This window comes from Buteo buteo, chromosome 1, assembly GCF_964188355.1.
Source record: "Buteo buteo chromosome 1, bButBut1.hap1.1, whole genome shotgun sequence".
NCBI lineage: Eukaryota > Metazoa > Chordata > Aves > Accipitriformes > Accipitridae > Buteo > Buteo buteo.
Window position 1 is genome coordinate 45,568,469 of NC_134171.1, and position 17,357 is coordinate 45,585,825.

Genomic DNA, 17,357 nt, shown 5'->3' on the forward strand with positions numbered 1-17,357 from the left:
AATTCATGAAGTTAAATACACAGAAGAATGTTATCCAAACACTGAAACATAAAATTCTGTCAGGTTATAATTAATGACTAAACAAGATCTAGATCAGTAATGCAAATCTGAGTTCAGAAATACATCATTTGGCCCCAGAGTGCATGGTATAAGCATCCTTTAAAAACAAAATTTGTGATTGTTTGATAATATAATCATTAAAAGAAATGTACAAAAATCATTTGTGCTGTACCTCCAAATAGAAATAAACAGCAAGTTATTTTAGGTATCATGAATATATACAGTTGCTACCTCATTTCTTTCTGTTTGCCTATACACAGCAACAAAATCTGGAGTTGTAATGAAGCTTTGAAAATTCTTTTTTTATTCCTTCTTTTTAATTCAACTCTTTAATGATATAAGTCTTTCTTAAAATAAAGACTTAATAGCATTGTTTTAAGGAGAACTGTGCTTTTTGGTTGTAGTTTTAAAGTAAATAGCCACTTAAGTTATACAATAAATTCACTAGAAAATTTATGATACTTTGAAAAAAAATTGATATTTTTATTTTTAAAAAGGCAAATAATAACTGCAGACACCCTACATACTTTGGGGATTTTAGGTGGTATCTGTCCAAAGAGCTGACTTTAATTTACATTTTAAGTGTTCATCCAAGTTACAGGCAATGAAGTCAGAAACTGACCATGTAATAATTTTCTCTTCTTTTGGACAAGTACAAAGAAGAAGCCTTTCAAGGTCAAATAATCTTCAAAACTATAAGGACTCTATTCTTTTATACCACATGAGGCTAAAAATATATGCAGCTTAGATGGGAGGGTGGTGGAATGTGGCTGCCCTTACTGTCTTCTGTGAAACGACTGTTCTCCAACCTAATTGTCGTTGTACAGAGAGATATTCCACAAGTGCACAAAGGGGACAAAGGTTCAACTGTGCGTAGCTAGTTCTAGCATGCATAACTGCTAAACTAATCTGATTCTGACCTTGAAAGTCAACAGTAAACTATTTTCAAAAACTTTTTTTCAACAAACACAAATAAAGGAGTGTTTTCTTTGAGATTGAAAGTCAAGATTCTGATCTTTCTTCTTTCTTTTTTTTTTCTTTTTTTTTTTTTCCTTGTAATGGACTTATTGTTCCAATAACAGTGGTACTGTGAACTAACACAGAGACAGTGAAGGAAAATGCCATTCCACGACATACTTTAATTCTCAGAGTTCTGAAGTAATCTTTTCTGGTGTTTCAAGTCAGTGAGCTAGATTTTTTGTAATAACCCCATAGTAAAGGTTGACCAGAACACCTGATTAGTAGTTCATTTTTGGTGGAAGTATGAGGGGAACCCAGGAAAAATTTTTCAATGTGTCACTTTTTATCACCACTTCAATATCCAGTTACGGAACAGGTGTAAAAGAACAAGCCTTAAGCTATTTATGTAAAATATCTCTCTGTAATAGAGGTTGTTGTCTTTGTTTCAAATCATTCACTGCTAAATATATTCTGCAAGAGATCTCCTAGCAGAGATACCTCTACTGTGTATATTAGAAAAGCTGGAGTACCAAAAAAGGTACTTGAAGTGGGAACTGTTGGAACAAGTAGTGATGAATGAGAAGAAATCTTAAATCTGATTAATAGGGAGACCCAGAAAGAGATTGGTTTTTGTGGAACAAAAGATACATGGTGTCTAAGTAGTATGGTATATTAATCTCAAGCTTGAGTTTGAGTTAAAAGTATGAAAGCTATGCAGGCTGGTAAAAGTCAGCTGGAATGAGAATGAAACAGACGGCAACCATTAAGTGGTTTTACCAAGTTTGGTAGACTAGTCCCCAAAGAAGGGTAGCAGACTTATGCGGGATTCGATTACTGAAACTGTGAAGAGAGGTAAGGCTAGAGTCCATTTAGTACCTTTGACATCTCCACAGGAATTAATTCTATGCAGTCCCTGCCTTCAGGTGACTGTGAGGACTACTGCTATATAAAGACTGATAGGAGTCAAAAACACAGTTTGTGTAACAGTATTGCCAGGAACATGACTGTAAATAATACAGGATAATAGGTGATCCCCAATTTGTTCACATTTTATGCTCAGCTGATTTTCTATAACAAAGGAAATGTTAGGCAAGACTTTAACATTCTGTACACACTCTGGGCTCTTAGGGCACACTTACGACATTTTGTACTTAGTCATGTACATCTTTGTTCTTATTAGAGATTTCTATGTTAGCAGGGTAAGTGCATTAGAAGCAGGGTAGAAAGGGAAAAAATCAACACTCATGCGTAAGTCAGCCTGCTTAGAAGTTGTACATCTCTCTCCCATACTACAGGACTAAATAATATAGACTAAACAGAATGACTTGCACATGTCTCAAAGTTATTAGGATCAGTTTTCTGTGTTGTCTGTTTAGCATGATAGTTTCAACACAGATGCTGAATGTCAGTAATAAATATGGAATATCTCCAACAGGTACTGAAACCACTTAGAAAATGCACGTTTGTAGGTCCTTTAGGAACCATGTAAGGAAACTGTCATGCCATATGTATCTATGAAATCTGTGAGTATAATTTGTTATAGGCCTTCCATATTTCTGATCTTATCTTTATGAAGTTATGTCTTTGTCCAATCAAAAGCAGCTCTGACACAGATTGTCTGTGATTTTTTCAGCATCTCCTGCAAGGATTTTCTCATAAATTTCAGAATATAAGTTTATTAAGGCCTTTAACATTAGAAACAGTTCTGTTCATTCTTCCAGATTGTTGTGTATCTCCCTTTCTAATATCAGTATCCAATATCCTAATTTTAGTTCTAATGTGTCATACCTTAATGTATCACAGTAGCTGGATAATGTAGGACTAGCTCATCAAACCAGTCCAGTTTTGTCTGGAAAAATCAAGTTTTTTGTTCATTCAAATAGAAAGTAATTTTTTGGTAACCCGGTTTAAAGTATACCAGAACACTGCAATCAGCACAAACTAGGCTGTTACGATGACTGCAGGATGACAAACTTACAGACAGAGTGCAGATGAAAATGGACAAGATCTGTAACTGTGCATAATTGTATGCTGAACTACTACCTTTTTTTTTTCTTTTTCTTTTTGTTGTTGTGCCAGATGGATTACCTTGTTTCAACTATATTTATTCAAGTCTACAAATGGAATATCAATATTGTAAACTTTTATGATATGACTTGTGCCAAAATAATATTGCAGTCTGTCACTGAACATTTACATTTTATTTTGACAGAAACAGACCTGTAAAGATGTTTATGTGGTGGTCAACTGTTTTACTTGGATGCATTTTGCTGGGAGCAGACGGGTGGACAGCCAAGGAAGGATACGACTTTAGGCCCTATCAGCCCCTAGTAAGATTACGCCACAAGGTACAGTTTATTCTCTAGCACTTTGGTTTTTCTTTTCTGACCAAGGGATAAATTACACACCAGCCTTGTCTTGTTTGTGTTTATTGGAGTAATGTTCAGAAATTAACTTTTCCATAACGACACCTGCAAAAATATAGACTTGATTTGACAAGCAAACAGGAGCTGTTTTGATTTGAAAGCCCAGAAATCTTTCAAAGATAGCGAGCTGAGCTCTGTTCTAGTTTCACAAACTAGAGATTATGTGTATCAACAGAAACTCAGAGAGAGAGCCAGGAGAGGCTGCCTCTTAAAGCAACTGTCAGCATCTGCTTAAGGCAACAACATGTCCCAGTACTCACTGGATTTCAGACCAAGCAGCAACCAGGGGAACTGCCTGTCAGAGCAGCATGGTGTTGAAGTTAATTGATCAACAAAAACTTCCCTGCGTGAGGTAGATATTCACAGTGCTCACTGAATTTAGGAGTGTTGAACTGTGGCATAATGCAGATGTTTCTTGAGATACTGGGTTTCCCAGCTTCAAGCACTATATGCCATTCAAATTTTACCCACCTGCTACACCTTTGTCATGAATCCAGGAGTCCCAAAACAGTTCTCAGCTAACAAATCCTGCCCTTCTTCTGGTAGCTAAAAGGGAAAATGCTGTGATGGTTCTCTGTAACAAGGAAAAGGGCTGTAATATCTCCATGGGCTGTCTGAAGCTAGCACAGATCTGATCAACTTCTTAGTTTCTTCTTGGGGTGGTAGTCATGGGAGCAACATCTGAGGACCCATAAGGCCTACAATCAGGCCAACAAAGATGATAAAAAAACTTCTTTTTCCCCTTCTTCTGAATCTGGGTGCTTCAACTAGAAAGCCTGAATTACAGTCAGAAACTCTAAATGTTAGTTTCTATTAATATTTGAAGATCTGGCTAGTTTAATTTCTCATTTTTTTTTATAAAATATGAAAGCTCTTTCTTCTTGGTCCTCAGTTTGAGAAAAATCATCCAATATCATGTGATTCTTTCTCAGCATATAAGGAGGAAGAACTGATAACTGAGTTCTCAAACAAGCAAAATATTTGCTTATTAGCTAATTATTGTATAGTATCTAGGTTAAATATAGAAAGTTTCTAACAGATGGAAAATAAAATATTAAAATTTACATTTCATTATAAAATTGTGCATCCTCTAGGGAATGTTGTTCAATCAGAATAAAGAATGCTTCAGGCCCCAGCCAAATAAATATATAACTGTAAAAGCACACAGGTGTTTATACCGAGTATTTTGCAAAATCAGAAACTTTGTCTCATCAGTTTACTTCCATTTGTCAACTTTAAACAAAATACAGCAAAATAGCACAAGAAAAATACTTTGAAATCTAGAAGGAATGAGAGAGACTAGTAATGAAACTGGAAAGAACCACATGAGAGAGAAAGAACACGTACCAAAAAACCCCAAAACATAACCATGAAGAAGGTCAGAAGAAGCAGGGGCAGGACATGAGGTATGATGAACATAATTTCTGAGATTTAGATGGTCTCTGACATCAGTGATTGTATGTGGAACTCATAGTATGTTGCTGTTCCTTAATAATACTTCTAATCCTCTGATAACTCTCATATAATACTTGGAATAGGCCATCATAAACATGTCAAGTTTAATATTGGGGAGATCACACACACACATATGCCTGTGTCTGCATACACATATATATACACATGAAAGGTAGAGAGACTTTTCCTCTATTTTTCATTCCTTAGATATCTTTGAAAAACATATAAAAATATGCATATATACAGAACAGAAGCAAATGGCACATTCTGTAAATAGATTTTGTATTTTTAAAAGAAGATAAAGCTTAAAGGGAAAGAAAATGAATGCTAGGAAAAATATAAACAAAAGGAAAAAGAATAATGAAAACATGATATAAAAATTTATTCTGAAAAACAAAGAAAACATGGTGGGGTTTTTTTCTAGGCAATATGTCTAGATAAAAAAATGGTTTAGTTTATAGTTCAGCTTTTGTTATTATGGATATGTTCAGTATAAAAAACCTAGGAATGCAAAACTTTTCTAAAGTCAATTTTTAAAACCAGTTCTGGCACAGATACACATATTCAAAACATGTAAATAATACGGTAAAGGAGACTTTCTGCTTCAATCAAACACTTAATGTATCAAGTGCTTAGATTAAGTTATGCAAGTAGAATACTTATTGCAAACAGAAGATAATATCGGCAGTCATATTTGCTTTGATCAAGCAATATGTATGCAAGTTTATGATTGCAAACTTTAAAAAAAAAAATAGTAATTGCTCTTGTTCTAATAAAGAGGAATTTATCCAATTTGGATGGTAGTCCAACCAGAGCAACTCTGAATGTCAGACTGCAGGTAAAAACAATTCTGGTGGTACTTAGGTATTATCTTGAAAAACTAATTGTGTTCATGGTGAGAACAGGCTGTAAAGGTTCTGTTGTTGTAAAAGGGATTATGAACAAATTCAGCTCCTCATGCACAGAAATTACAAGTAGGCATTTAGTCTGAATGCATGAAAATCTGAATGCATAAGAAAAGCATGCATAAGGAAAAAACTTTATAAATAGGGAAAAATTTTATGCGTAAGAAAACACTTTTTTACTGTGAGTGTGACTGAGCACTGGAACAGATTGCCCAGAGAACCTGTGGAATCTCCATCCTTGGAGTTGTTCAAAAGCTGTCTGGACATGGTCCTGGACAGCCTGCTGCAGGTGACTGTGCTTGAGCAGGGAGGTTGAACAAGGTGACCTCCAGAGGTCCCTTCCAACTTCAACCATTCTGTGATTCATTATAATACATAATTAAAATTAAATGTAATAAACTATAATTATTTTTTATTTTTATTACAATTTATATATTGAACCTCATAGTTGTGAGATTTTACTGATGAAACTTAAAAAGGCTTGAAGAGATTTTCAGAAAAACATTTTAGAGAAAAAAAATTTTTTACAAAGTCTTTAAAAAAAGATTTACAAAATGTTTTTAGAAACTCTGAATGTCATGATAGTGAAAAAGAGACAATATTCCTTAATCCACTGCTTTAATAGGTTGATAGCAAAATGTGTGATGAATTAAATTGAGAAGTTCTTCATGTTTTGATAACAAATATTTGTAGAACAAATTTGGTTGGTACATTTTTCAAAACTTTTTGCAATCACTTTACTTAGGAAAACATTGATATTACCTATCTTTGTACTGTCCCTTAGCTCTCCTTCCAACTTCCAAAAACCCTCTACATCTTCAATAGTTAATGAGGCCACCTCTCTTGAATGATATTTATCATTTACCTGCAACAAATAATTCAATTTGCATAACTTGAGACAGTTGAAATGTTCAATCTGTTTCAAAGGGCTAACAGTACGTATCATGTTTTATTAACTGTTTTATACATCATTTATCCACATCTTCACCCCACTGTTCGCATACAAGGCTATTTAGCCTGTAGCTTTTTATTAATTTTCAGGCCCAAGGAGTATGTAGTTTGGTTGTTTGGTAAGTTTATGCTGGGATGTGATTCAGAACTCTGTGGTTCCTCATATCCTGGTTTGCAGAGGAAAGCAAGCCGTGCAGGTAAATCACTAGGAAGTCCCAGCACATTTTGCTAGGTAAGTGACCTGGCTCTTTAGGGAGCTCTAAAAAATTACCTAAAGCTCCAGTTTAGACATTAGAGAATCTTCCAATTAAGAGATTGCCTTCATGAGTTTTTGGGCTTCTGTGTGTACCTACGTTGCATTCAAAAAAAGACTATGAACATACATTTTTCCAGTAACAGAATATTCAAATAAGTGATTATCCTCCTCCACTGATGGCATTATCTGTGTTCTTGGTTTCCATACATTTTGGGGGGGGGGGGGGGGTGTTAGATCATTTATCATAGATTAAATATGTGGACAGATACTTTAACAATTATATGGGGATATCTCATGCTACTTTAGATAGAATAGAATATATAGCTGATTTAATTCTTGTGCCTCAGTTGTGTGGAACTCATATCCTTCTTCATTGGTGCAAATCACTAGGACAATTAGTAGTATTGATAGAAATTTTCAGTGCTGCAATGTGTGAGAGCATGTGTTCAGTTTTTCCTTAGAAGATAATTGTGCTGCATTTAAGAAATCAGCATTTTCACTGGCAATTGAAACCACTATTTTTTAGTCTCCAATATTACATTTTTTTGTTAAAAGTGTGCAGAAAATCATAGTAAAATATGCTTTAAGTATATAGATAACTAACTTCTGAGTCTGGATTGCAATATTTCCTTGGCTAATGTCAGAGCAGTCTGAAGTTGCCATATTTTGATGGTAACCAAAAGTTAGATGTAATGCTGTGGATATTGCCGATTTCCCAACTTTGCTCTTTATATCCTTTAAATATGCAGCAATTTCTTACTGTGTAGAAATTTTTTTGTGTGTATTTAACTTGATCTATAGGAATTAACAGACTATTCTTCAGCAGACTTTCTAATTTATCATAGGCTGTATTAATGAAAAGTTTCCACTTTGAACAGTTTTCTAATTTTATTACACATTAGTTGGAACTGCTCTCGTATTATGGTGGAATTTTTAATATCCAGTAGCTAAGATGAGCTGCTGACTTTCAAGCATTAGGTTTATTTTTCTGTAAATTTTCCAACAAAAAATCTGCAATAATTTATAAAATTTAAGTCTAAGAGCTTGCAGCAGTTCATGCTTAAATTATAATTATGTCCCAAACTAGAATTATAATAATCATTATCATGGCCATGAAGATCAAATGTTTGACTGCATTGTTTATATATGAAATAGTCAAAACCAGGAAGAGATAAGTTGGCTTGAACTAGAACAGAGAAAGGGTATTACAAAGAACTCCTGAAAATTTTATTTTCAGTCTTCTTCCCTTGTTAAACTGCCATGGCTTACACTTAAATGGTTATGCTAAAAAATATTAGGATATGTGTGAATAGCATGTGAATTTCCTGTTATGCCACTTAATCCTTGGTTCTTCATTTGTCAAAACACTGGAAAAGTTTGTAAGGGACTTTCCATTTGGGAGTCTTTTTGCGTTCCTGCTGAAGTATTGCAAGAAATTTGTTAATACCTAAGTTCCCACCTGAAATCATTAGGAAGTATTTCCAGCATCCTAATGAATTTTCCTCTTGTAATTTGCACAGCTCTGACAGAGCGCAATGTTTATGCAATGTCATCAGTGAAAAAGTGTATGCTCTGAGTTTTCCAGGTACACAGGAAGGCAGCAGCCAACAGAATGCTGACTGTTGGTTTCTGATTCTCTGTATGAGGCTAAGAAATATGGAATATAGCCTGTACGTTCATATGCATATTCTAGAGCATGCCAACTCTGTGTATCTAACACATGCATGCACAACCCTCCTCTGCAAGCCAGGTGATTCACATGGTGTAGCAGGGAATAATGTTAAAAACAGTGCTTCATTGTGAAAGGTACCATTCTGGTTAGGGAGTTGTTTGGTTTTAGTCTCAAGGGACAAGCAGTGAAGATTGCTAATTTAGTCATCATCATGTGCATACCTTTTACTTAGGCCCAGTTCTGACTTTATGGAGTTAAGACCATTACATTCATTATAGTCAGGGTTGTAATACCTAACTAGGAGCAAGCACTGGCTCAGCAGAGTGGGTAGGGGTAGGATGAGCAAACAGTCAGGGCAATCTGGGTAAAGGAGAGAGGGAAGAATTGAGGAAGTTTGGAATTTGGTCTGGGCCTGGGCATGAGCTTCAGTCAGCAAAGAGTTTTTTGTACAACTGAGCAGGTGGGTACAGAGGGTACAGCAAAGGGGACATGCTTTGTTTTTAACAGCTTTCATGGACATCTTCTAACAACTGATTTTGCTGTATTGATTCAAACTCTTTCCAGCTTTGTGCTTATTTTGTCTTGTTTTACCTAAGGGCTAATGCGATCTGAGTCAGACGCGCAACAGCCACTCCTGTCTGTGTTACCTCTCCAGATTGAAATATTTCTTTTAACTTCCTGTGAAAAAATTACCTCTTTCCCTTTTTCTTTCTCCCTCCCTCCTTACTGTAGCTGTTTGCTGTTAAATTAGGCAGTTCAACTCTGATTCTCATTAATTTAGGCCTCAGGATTAGGTCAGTTCAGAGCAGTTTGTGTTAGATTAGAATTAGGCCCAGTTTAGAGGTGTTTAGGCAACAACTTTGAATGAATGAGACAAAGCAAGAGAAAAACACATAGTGGCATAAACATGCTCTCCCAGTTTATTAAAGACAAATATGAACATATAAGCACAAAGCATGGAATACATGCTCTGCATTTAGTTTTTGCCCAAAGGTTATAGAATATTCTCCCTCAACTAATAGCACGTTCTGTGTTATAATAAAACACCTGAAAAATACAGACAGACTGAGTGTTCGATGGTTTAATTTTCATTTAGGGTATCATAGCCAAGAAAGAAATACACAGAAAGTAGTACTTCAGAATTCAAAAATAGCCTGAGCTTTCCTTGTATGGCCTGGTCTCCAACCTGAAGTTTATAGTTCATGGTGTTTATCTGTAAAGTCTAAACACCTGCAGGATCTGAGAAATCATAAAATTTGATCCTCTAAAATCCTGCGTCCAAGAGAGAGAGAGGGTAAAAAAAAAATCTATTGCACTAAGATGCAGCAGTGAATTCTGAGAACTAAGAACAGAGCTTTTCCTGAGCATGTCAATGCTGCTCTCAGCTCTAAGGTAACGAGAATTTTCTTCCTTCTGAGGCTCCCTGAACACAGTATCTATGTCCTATGCAAATTGCAGGATTTGATTTAAGTAACAAGACTCACTTTTTTTTCCCCCCTTAATAATTTGACTAGCTGTAGTCAAGAAGTCTTGTGAAACTTTTTTTATTTTATTTTGCTTTTCTCAGGGAGAGGGAGTATATTCTGCATTCTAATCTGCTTTTTCCTGTGGGCAACAGCATTCAAAAGGCTTGGCTAATTTTTTTTTAAGTCCCATTACAATCATTGTATATTAATAAACTGATATCAATTAAACATCTTATTTTTGCTCTCTCACTACATGCTCAAAGCATTTTTTGAAAAAGTCTTAGGAAAGTTGCCTGTAAAATCTCTCTGTAAAATTTCTTCTATAGTCCTTCTTCCAATGAGTCATTCATTGTGGAGGGCGAAAATGGATGTCAAAGTATGGAATTAAGGCAAGCGTGAAGTTCTTCTTCATGCTGCTTGCTGATGCATCCATTGCTAACTCATTAGCAACACCTCGCTATAAACTTAGTCAATTCTATGGGGCTAGTGAGGGAGAAAAGGTGCATCTTTACTATTGCACTGAACCTCTTGCTGTACCTATCTTTTGTGTTCCTGTTACTGAAAATCACCACTGTGGAAAATATTAATCTCACCCAATTATTTTAAGGCATGATGAGACCCACATGTATTATCTACCTTTGATTACCATTGCCTTTTTAAATTCACGTGTCAGCTTGGCAACAAAGAATAAAATACAAAGTAGTGGTATATGGTGGTAGTGTAATTATCTCCTACAGTACTCAGCTTGGCCACCTCACATTGCTTTCTAGGAAGAGGATTTCCAGTTAGCCTCTGAATAGGTAAGACAATGGATTTTGGGCCTTTCTGCTGTTTGGGAGTTGATGCAAACACAGTCTATACCAGCTATCATTTTGGATTCTTGATTAGTATGTTTTTTCATATTCTATTCCAATGGCAAATCATCATCACAAATTGCAATCACGGTAGTAGCAAAACAAAACCAGAAGAGATTTGTTTTATATATTACTTGGGATGCTTTGCTCCTGCTGAAATTTGTGCAGTTTGGATTTCTAAGATCAGGAAGGAGGTCAGATTCTTGACATGTATGTTGCTATGTAAGTTTATGAGATACAGCTCTTTTCCATGCCTTCCTTGCTGTCTCTTATTCTTCAGATCCTCAAGACTACTCTGTATATAGTTCAATCTCTCTTAATTTTTTTTTTCCTATCAGCCAAATATTTTATTTTATTCTTTTCCAGTGCTTCTTTTTCTCAGTCTTTTTTCCCAAGGGTTTAATACCTATTTTCATTACCTAGAAGATGTAGACTTTTATTATCTTTATTAACCTTTGTTATCTTGGTTCGTGAAAATGAAAGTCATATCCTGTAGCATACACAGTGCTTATAATGTAAAAATTATACGCAAAAATCAATATACAAATATTATTAAATAATGAACATGGTGTATAATAGTTTTATTGGTGTGCAGACAAACTGGGATGTACCCCAGCCTCATTTTTTAACTAAATAACGATCCATTTAGTTTATGGTTCATTTTTTCACCTTTCTGTTTCTAATTAGCTATTGAAATTCTGTTTTAAAATGAAAATAATTATGTACTTTAAACATTTGTTTTAAACGTCAGTATACTGTGCATCTATACAGTGATATATTCCCAAGTGAGTAAATGCAGCATTGACATATAGCAATAATGTTTTGTAAGAAAACTGTTAATTACATTGGGCTTGAGTATAAAATTAAAGTACAATATTTGTTTACAATTAGACTAATTTTAAATTGGCTGCAATTAGATTGACTAAATATTTTGTCTTACATCCAGGTCTCTTTTCAATATCTATATTTTAAAACTTCCTTAAGACTTTCAGTCCTATACTTTGTGTGGTAGAAAACCAAGTTCAGAAAAAATGACCTCTTTTTAACACTAAGAAAATACCTCGCTAGTTTTAACTCTTTCGTCTTCATTGGTTAATTTGTCCTAATTATTTTTTCAGTAGTAATTTTGAGCTGTGATAATTTTACTGAGAACATGATGTGCAGTGGGAGCACAAATCTGGTATTTTTTTTTGATAAAACCATATTTGATGAAATGCTACTATACTTTTTTTTTTATTTTTGCTTTTACAATATCAACTATCCTGATCTCATGTTACCAAGATGTCATGTTAAACAACCCATCTGTACTTCATGTGAACCATGGCTTTTGTTATCTTGCAGTAACAGTATTTGCTATCACAATATGTAAGCTATTTCTCTAGCATTTATTTTCCTGATCAGTTTAAATTTTTTCATTTGAAAGCTTTGCAAAGGAGCCATGGTAAGAAACACAGATCTGTGTTTATGTGTATTAGGTTTAGGTATATTTGATTTAGCTTTCTTCAGCAGCCTTTCCTTTTGAGAGTTTTGTAACTGGAAAACTCTGTGACTTTATCTCCATTGTTTATAAAGCAAAATATCAGTAAGAAAGTCTCATTGACTTCTGTCCTCTTACCTTGTGGACCTTTGTTACTGAAGTATTCTATGCTTACCTTAAAATGCCTCCAGTTCTGGGTGGGGTGATTCTGTGTAGATTACAACAGTTGTCATGACATCTTATTTCTACTCTTCCTCTTTTGTATTTCCTGGTGGGATCATATAAGTAGTGCAGCTCAGGGCATTCTATTTGTTTCTGATAACTGATTCCATGGTAAATCTTACCAGAGAAGAACACTACATCCATCAGTGTGCTCAAATACCTTTAAACAGGAGCTAAGGGAATGTGATGTATTTTCCATAAATAAATAAATAAAACCAAACAGCAGCAGCAGCAGCAACAGCAACAACAACAAAAAACCAACCCTAACCAACCAAAACAAAACAACTTGCAAAAAAACCCCAACCCCAAAACACTGGTTTTATTTGCCTTTCAAATAATGGGGCTAAGCATTAAGATACCCATTGAAAACGTTAAAGGTTTTGGTAGCTCTGCTTAGGCCTGACACACAAAGAAAATGGAGAATCTAATAATAGCTTAATTAAAAGATGTCTTAATTATTTCTATTTGGTTGTTATGCATTGATATGACTATGCTTAAATGCTTTTACGAACATGGAAGGTTAAAGCCTAAATCATAAAAGTCAAAACAAAGATCTCCTAAACTTTAATAATTAAAAGAAGTTACTATTTGACCTTGTTGAAAGTGATGCAAGAAATGAGCAAGAGATTATTGTTTCACTTTACATGTCTTCTTAGCTCTTTGGCATTTTTAAGTTTTCATTTCCTGTAGTTTATTAACTATGCTACATTTATACTGTTCATATAAATGAACACGTAATGTATGAAGAATGCAGTGTATGAACAGTACATTTATATGAACTTAATAGTAATAAATATTTCTTTAACATTGCATGATATTAATAACATCTGCTTAATGTTCATTGTTAAGTCTATCAAATAACTTCTTGCAATTGAATTCCCCTACTCAATGCTTTGTAATAAAATATTAATTTGAAATAAGAAAAATCTAACAAGCTTATTCCTTCTATGTCCCTTCTTCCCATGGAAACAATCCAAACCAAGGTCTATCACTTTCCTGAGGCAACAGCACAATCTTCCCTTCTCTGGAGTGGTTCACGGAAATGCTATTAATTTCTATTACTCTTACCTGAGGATTATACTCATACATCAATACAAGTAATACAGAATTAATATTACATTATCTTAATAGAATTTATTCAACTTTGTTGTTATATCTAACATTATTTGGTGTTACATCATTTGATATAACAATTCTACTGGATAAAAAAGTACGTTAAAATTAATAGTAACTACTCTATTACAATAAGCTGATCCTAAAAATTGTGAAAGACCAATCCCACTGCAATTGATAGTTTGTGGGGTTTTTTTTAAGGTCTGAGAAACCATTGCATTAGCTAGTCTAACTTTCCATATAAAGGTCTCCCAGTTATTTCTGTATTCCTTCATTCCTCCTGTAACTGGGGCACTGAGTAAAGCATGCCCTCCAAAAAAATTATTGAGTCTTCAAATACTTCCTACACCTTACTATTTTCAAATTATTTTCCTTGATGGTATATTATTAACAATTAGTAAAGAACAGAGTTTATTATCTCGGTATATCTGTCTTCTCCTTGCAGGGACTACTTCCTGATTTCTACTCCATCATTAGATAGAATGCAATGAAAGTCTTTGGTTTCGTACAAGGCAGTGTTTGCAAGACATTATTCATAGTTTATCATTAAAAACAAACCCTATTTTAGCTATGTCTACTAGTATCAGTCTAGGGCAGGGAAGAAAAATAGATGTCTTTTTTTATATATATAAAGAAGGAAATATAATTAAAAAATACAATATTATCAATTAGATTAGGACTTCAGATGTTTACTGAATTGTTTTTTCAGCTCTCTGCACTTTTTTTCCTTTTTTTTTTTAAAGCTACTTGCTTCCAACATGAACTCCAAGAGGAAATAACTAAAAGCTTTACAATACATTGCCTACTTCATAGTGAGGAGACTGTAATCAATTGTTGGTATACCTGTAGTGTATATAGCTTTACTTCATAATTCATTTTGAAAACTTAGTTTAAATTCAAGAATCAAATACTGAGCTAATTTTGAATTTTCTAAGATTCAATAGAAAAAAAAAAATCATCTTAATTTTACTTTCTATTTCCTAAATGTCACATGGTGGGTAATATGGCATAACTTTTCATCAAATCTCTGGCTAAAATGAATGTATTCCTCAAATATAGAGTTGAACACTTTTCAAAAGGGCAGGTGCAACTGATTAATACTCATATCATGAACTTCTCTTTCCCTTTGCAACACTAGCTTACCTGCATCCGTAAAATGAATGGTAGAAACAAAATATTATTCTTTGAAATTTTGTAGCATATTGGTTTTAATCAATACTGGTAGATATACTACAGTTTTACCCATAATTATGTCCTAACACAGACTAAATATTACTTGCAATCCTGGATTGTAAGAAGGTAATTGATGTTGACGCTCTCACGTCTATACTCTCTAATCGTCATTCTTCTTGCAGATTTTCTTTTATCTAGATAAAAATTTGCAGAAAGGAAAAATAAGATTTGAATGAGCCTCAGACAGGCTGAATAATAAAATGCAATGCACATTAGGTGGTTTTTAGAAAATTACACTTCAGAAAATTACACTTAAAAACATCTCTGAAATGTAAAAAAAAACCCCCCAAAACCCACCCCCCCCCAAAAAAAACCCCAAAAACAAAACAAAAAAACCCCAACCCAACCCTAAAAAATGAATAGGGGTTTTAGCCAAATTACTTCCATTAATGTCAGTGGGAATTGTGCAGCTAAGATCCATCTGTAGTGGTTTTTTGGGAGGAAAAAAAAATAACACTATATTGTCAGGAAACTTAACACTTTTCAGTAATTGTGAGAGTACCTGGAGTTTTTAGGAGCTACATGAGGGGAAAGATAATAGAATAACCATTAAATACTGTCCCTTAGAACTTCCAGTGATAACTCAGTATGCTAAAATATTATCTCTTGGAAATCTCTCTCCCCCTTCTTTGTCTCCTCAAATCTGGAGTGTCCTCAGAGAATTTCAAAATAAATATATACGCTGAATATGATTAGCTTATGAGCTATGTAAATATATTCATCATTGGTGACCGGTCACAAGTGGTGTTCCCCAGGGCTCAGTATTAGGGCCAGTTCTCTTTAATATCTTTATCAATAATCTGGACGAGGGGATTGAGTGCACCCTCTGTAAGTTTGTGGATGACACCAAGTTGGGAGGCAGGGTTGATCTGCACAAGGGTAGGAAGGCTCTACAGAGGGATCTGGACAGGCTGGATCGATGGGCCGAGGCCAACTGTATGAGGTTCCACAAGGCCAAGTGCCGGGTCCTGCACTTGAGTCACAACAACCCCATGCAGCGCTACAGGCTTGGGGAAGAGTGGCCGGAAAGCTGCCCGGCAGAGAAAGACCTGGGGGTGCTGGTCGACAGCCGGCTGAATAGGAGCCAGCAGTGTGCCCAGGTGGCCAAGAAGGCCAACGGCATCCTGGCCTGTGTCAGAAATAGTGTGGCCAGCAGGAGCAGGGAGGTGGTTGTTCCCTTGTACTGGGCACTGGTGAGGCCGCCCCTCGAGTGCTGTGTTCAGTTTTGGGCCCCTCACTACAGGAAAGACATTGAGGTGCTGGAGGGTGTCCAGAGAAGGGCAACCAAGCTGGTGAGGGGCCTGGAGCACAAGTCTTGTGAGGACCAGCTGAGGGAACTGGGGTTGTTTAGTCTGGAGAAAAGGAGGCTGAGGGGAGACCTTACCGCTCTCTACAACTATCTGAAAGGAGGTTGTAGTGAGGTGGGTGCTGGTCTCTTCTGTCAGGTGGCTGGTGATAGGACGAGAGGAAATGTCCTCAAGTTGCACCAGGGGAGGTTTAGGTTGGATATTAGAAAAAAATTTCTTTACTGAAAGAGTTGTCAGGCATTGGAACAGGCTGCCCAGGGAAGTGGTCAAGTCACCATCCATGGAGGTGTTCAAAAAACACATAGACATGGCACTTCAGGACATGGTTTAATGGGCATCGTGCTGTTGAGTTGACAGTTGGACTCGTTGATCTTAAAGGTCTTTTCCAACCTAAATGATTCTATGATTCTATCTACAGCACCTTATCAACCGTCCTGTGTTATTTCTTTCTTTGTAGCCTGGAAGAAAGTATGTCTTATGCTGTCTATACATGAGAAAGTAATTCTACACTGAACGTCTGAGCATTTAAAGTTTAATTCAAAATATGCACAAATAGCAGTAATCTGCTTCTGTGTAGCCATCATTTATGTAGCATTCGTAGCTCCTCCAACTTCACTAAGGAGACTTGTAGCCTGGATTTGACTACATAAATTGGCTTATACAATCTTCAGTTTATAAGCTGGTTTTGGTTGTAGTGGGACATGTCTCAGTGCAAAAGTATATACTTCTTTCACTGCTTACACCATGCATTAAGTGTTTCAATGATGAAAGCATTATAAAACCAGCAACACTGCACAGCCATATAAAATTGGTAGAACTTTTTTCTGTCACGTGCAATGAAACTGCTTATAAATTTAACATGGATTTGGTCTGTCATCAAAGAACAAAGTATGAAGTCATCATATTAAAGAAGCTATAGTTACGTTGTGTTTCTGTAAGAGTGAGCTGCCTAAAAAATTTACCCAGAGTAAGCTTCTATGTATGTTCTCTTGATTTGTTG

At 35.3% G+C, this 17,357-nt stretch overlaps 1 protein-coding gene across 1 annotated transcript in view; it reads left to right on the forward strand.

Moving 5' to 3' along the window:
• Positions 1-3,236: 3,236 nt before the first annotated feature.
• Positions 3,237-17,357, forward strand: part of FSTL5 (follistatin like 5) — a 312,282-nt gene continuing 298,161 nt past the window's right edge. Inside the window, exon 1 of the mRNA XM_075029092.1 lies at positions 3,237-3,368. Within this exon, the coding sequence (XP_074885193.1) occupies positions 3,249-3,368 (120 nt within the window). The 5' untranslated portion in view covers positions 3,237-3,248. The remainder of the gene's footprint in view (positions 3,369-17,357) is intronic.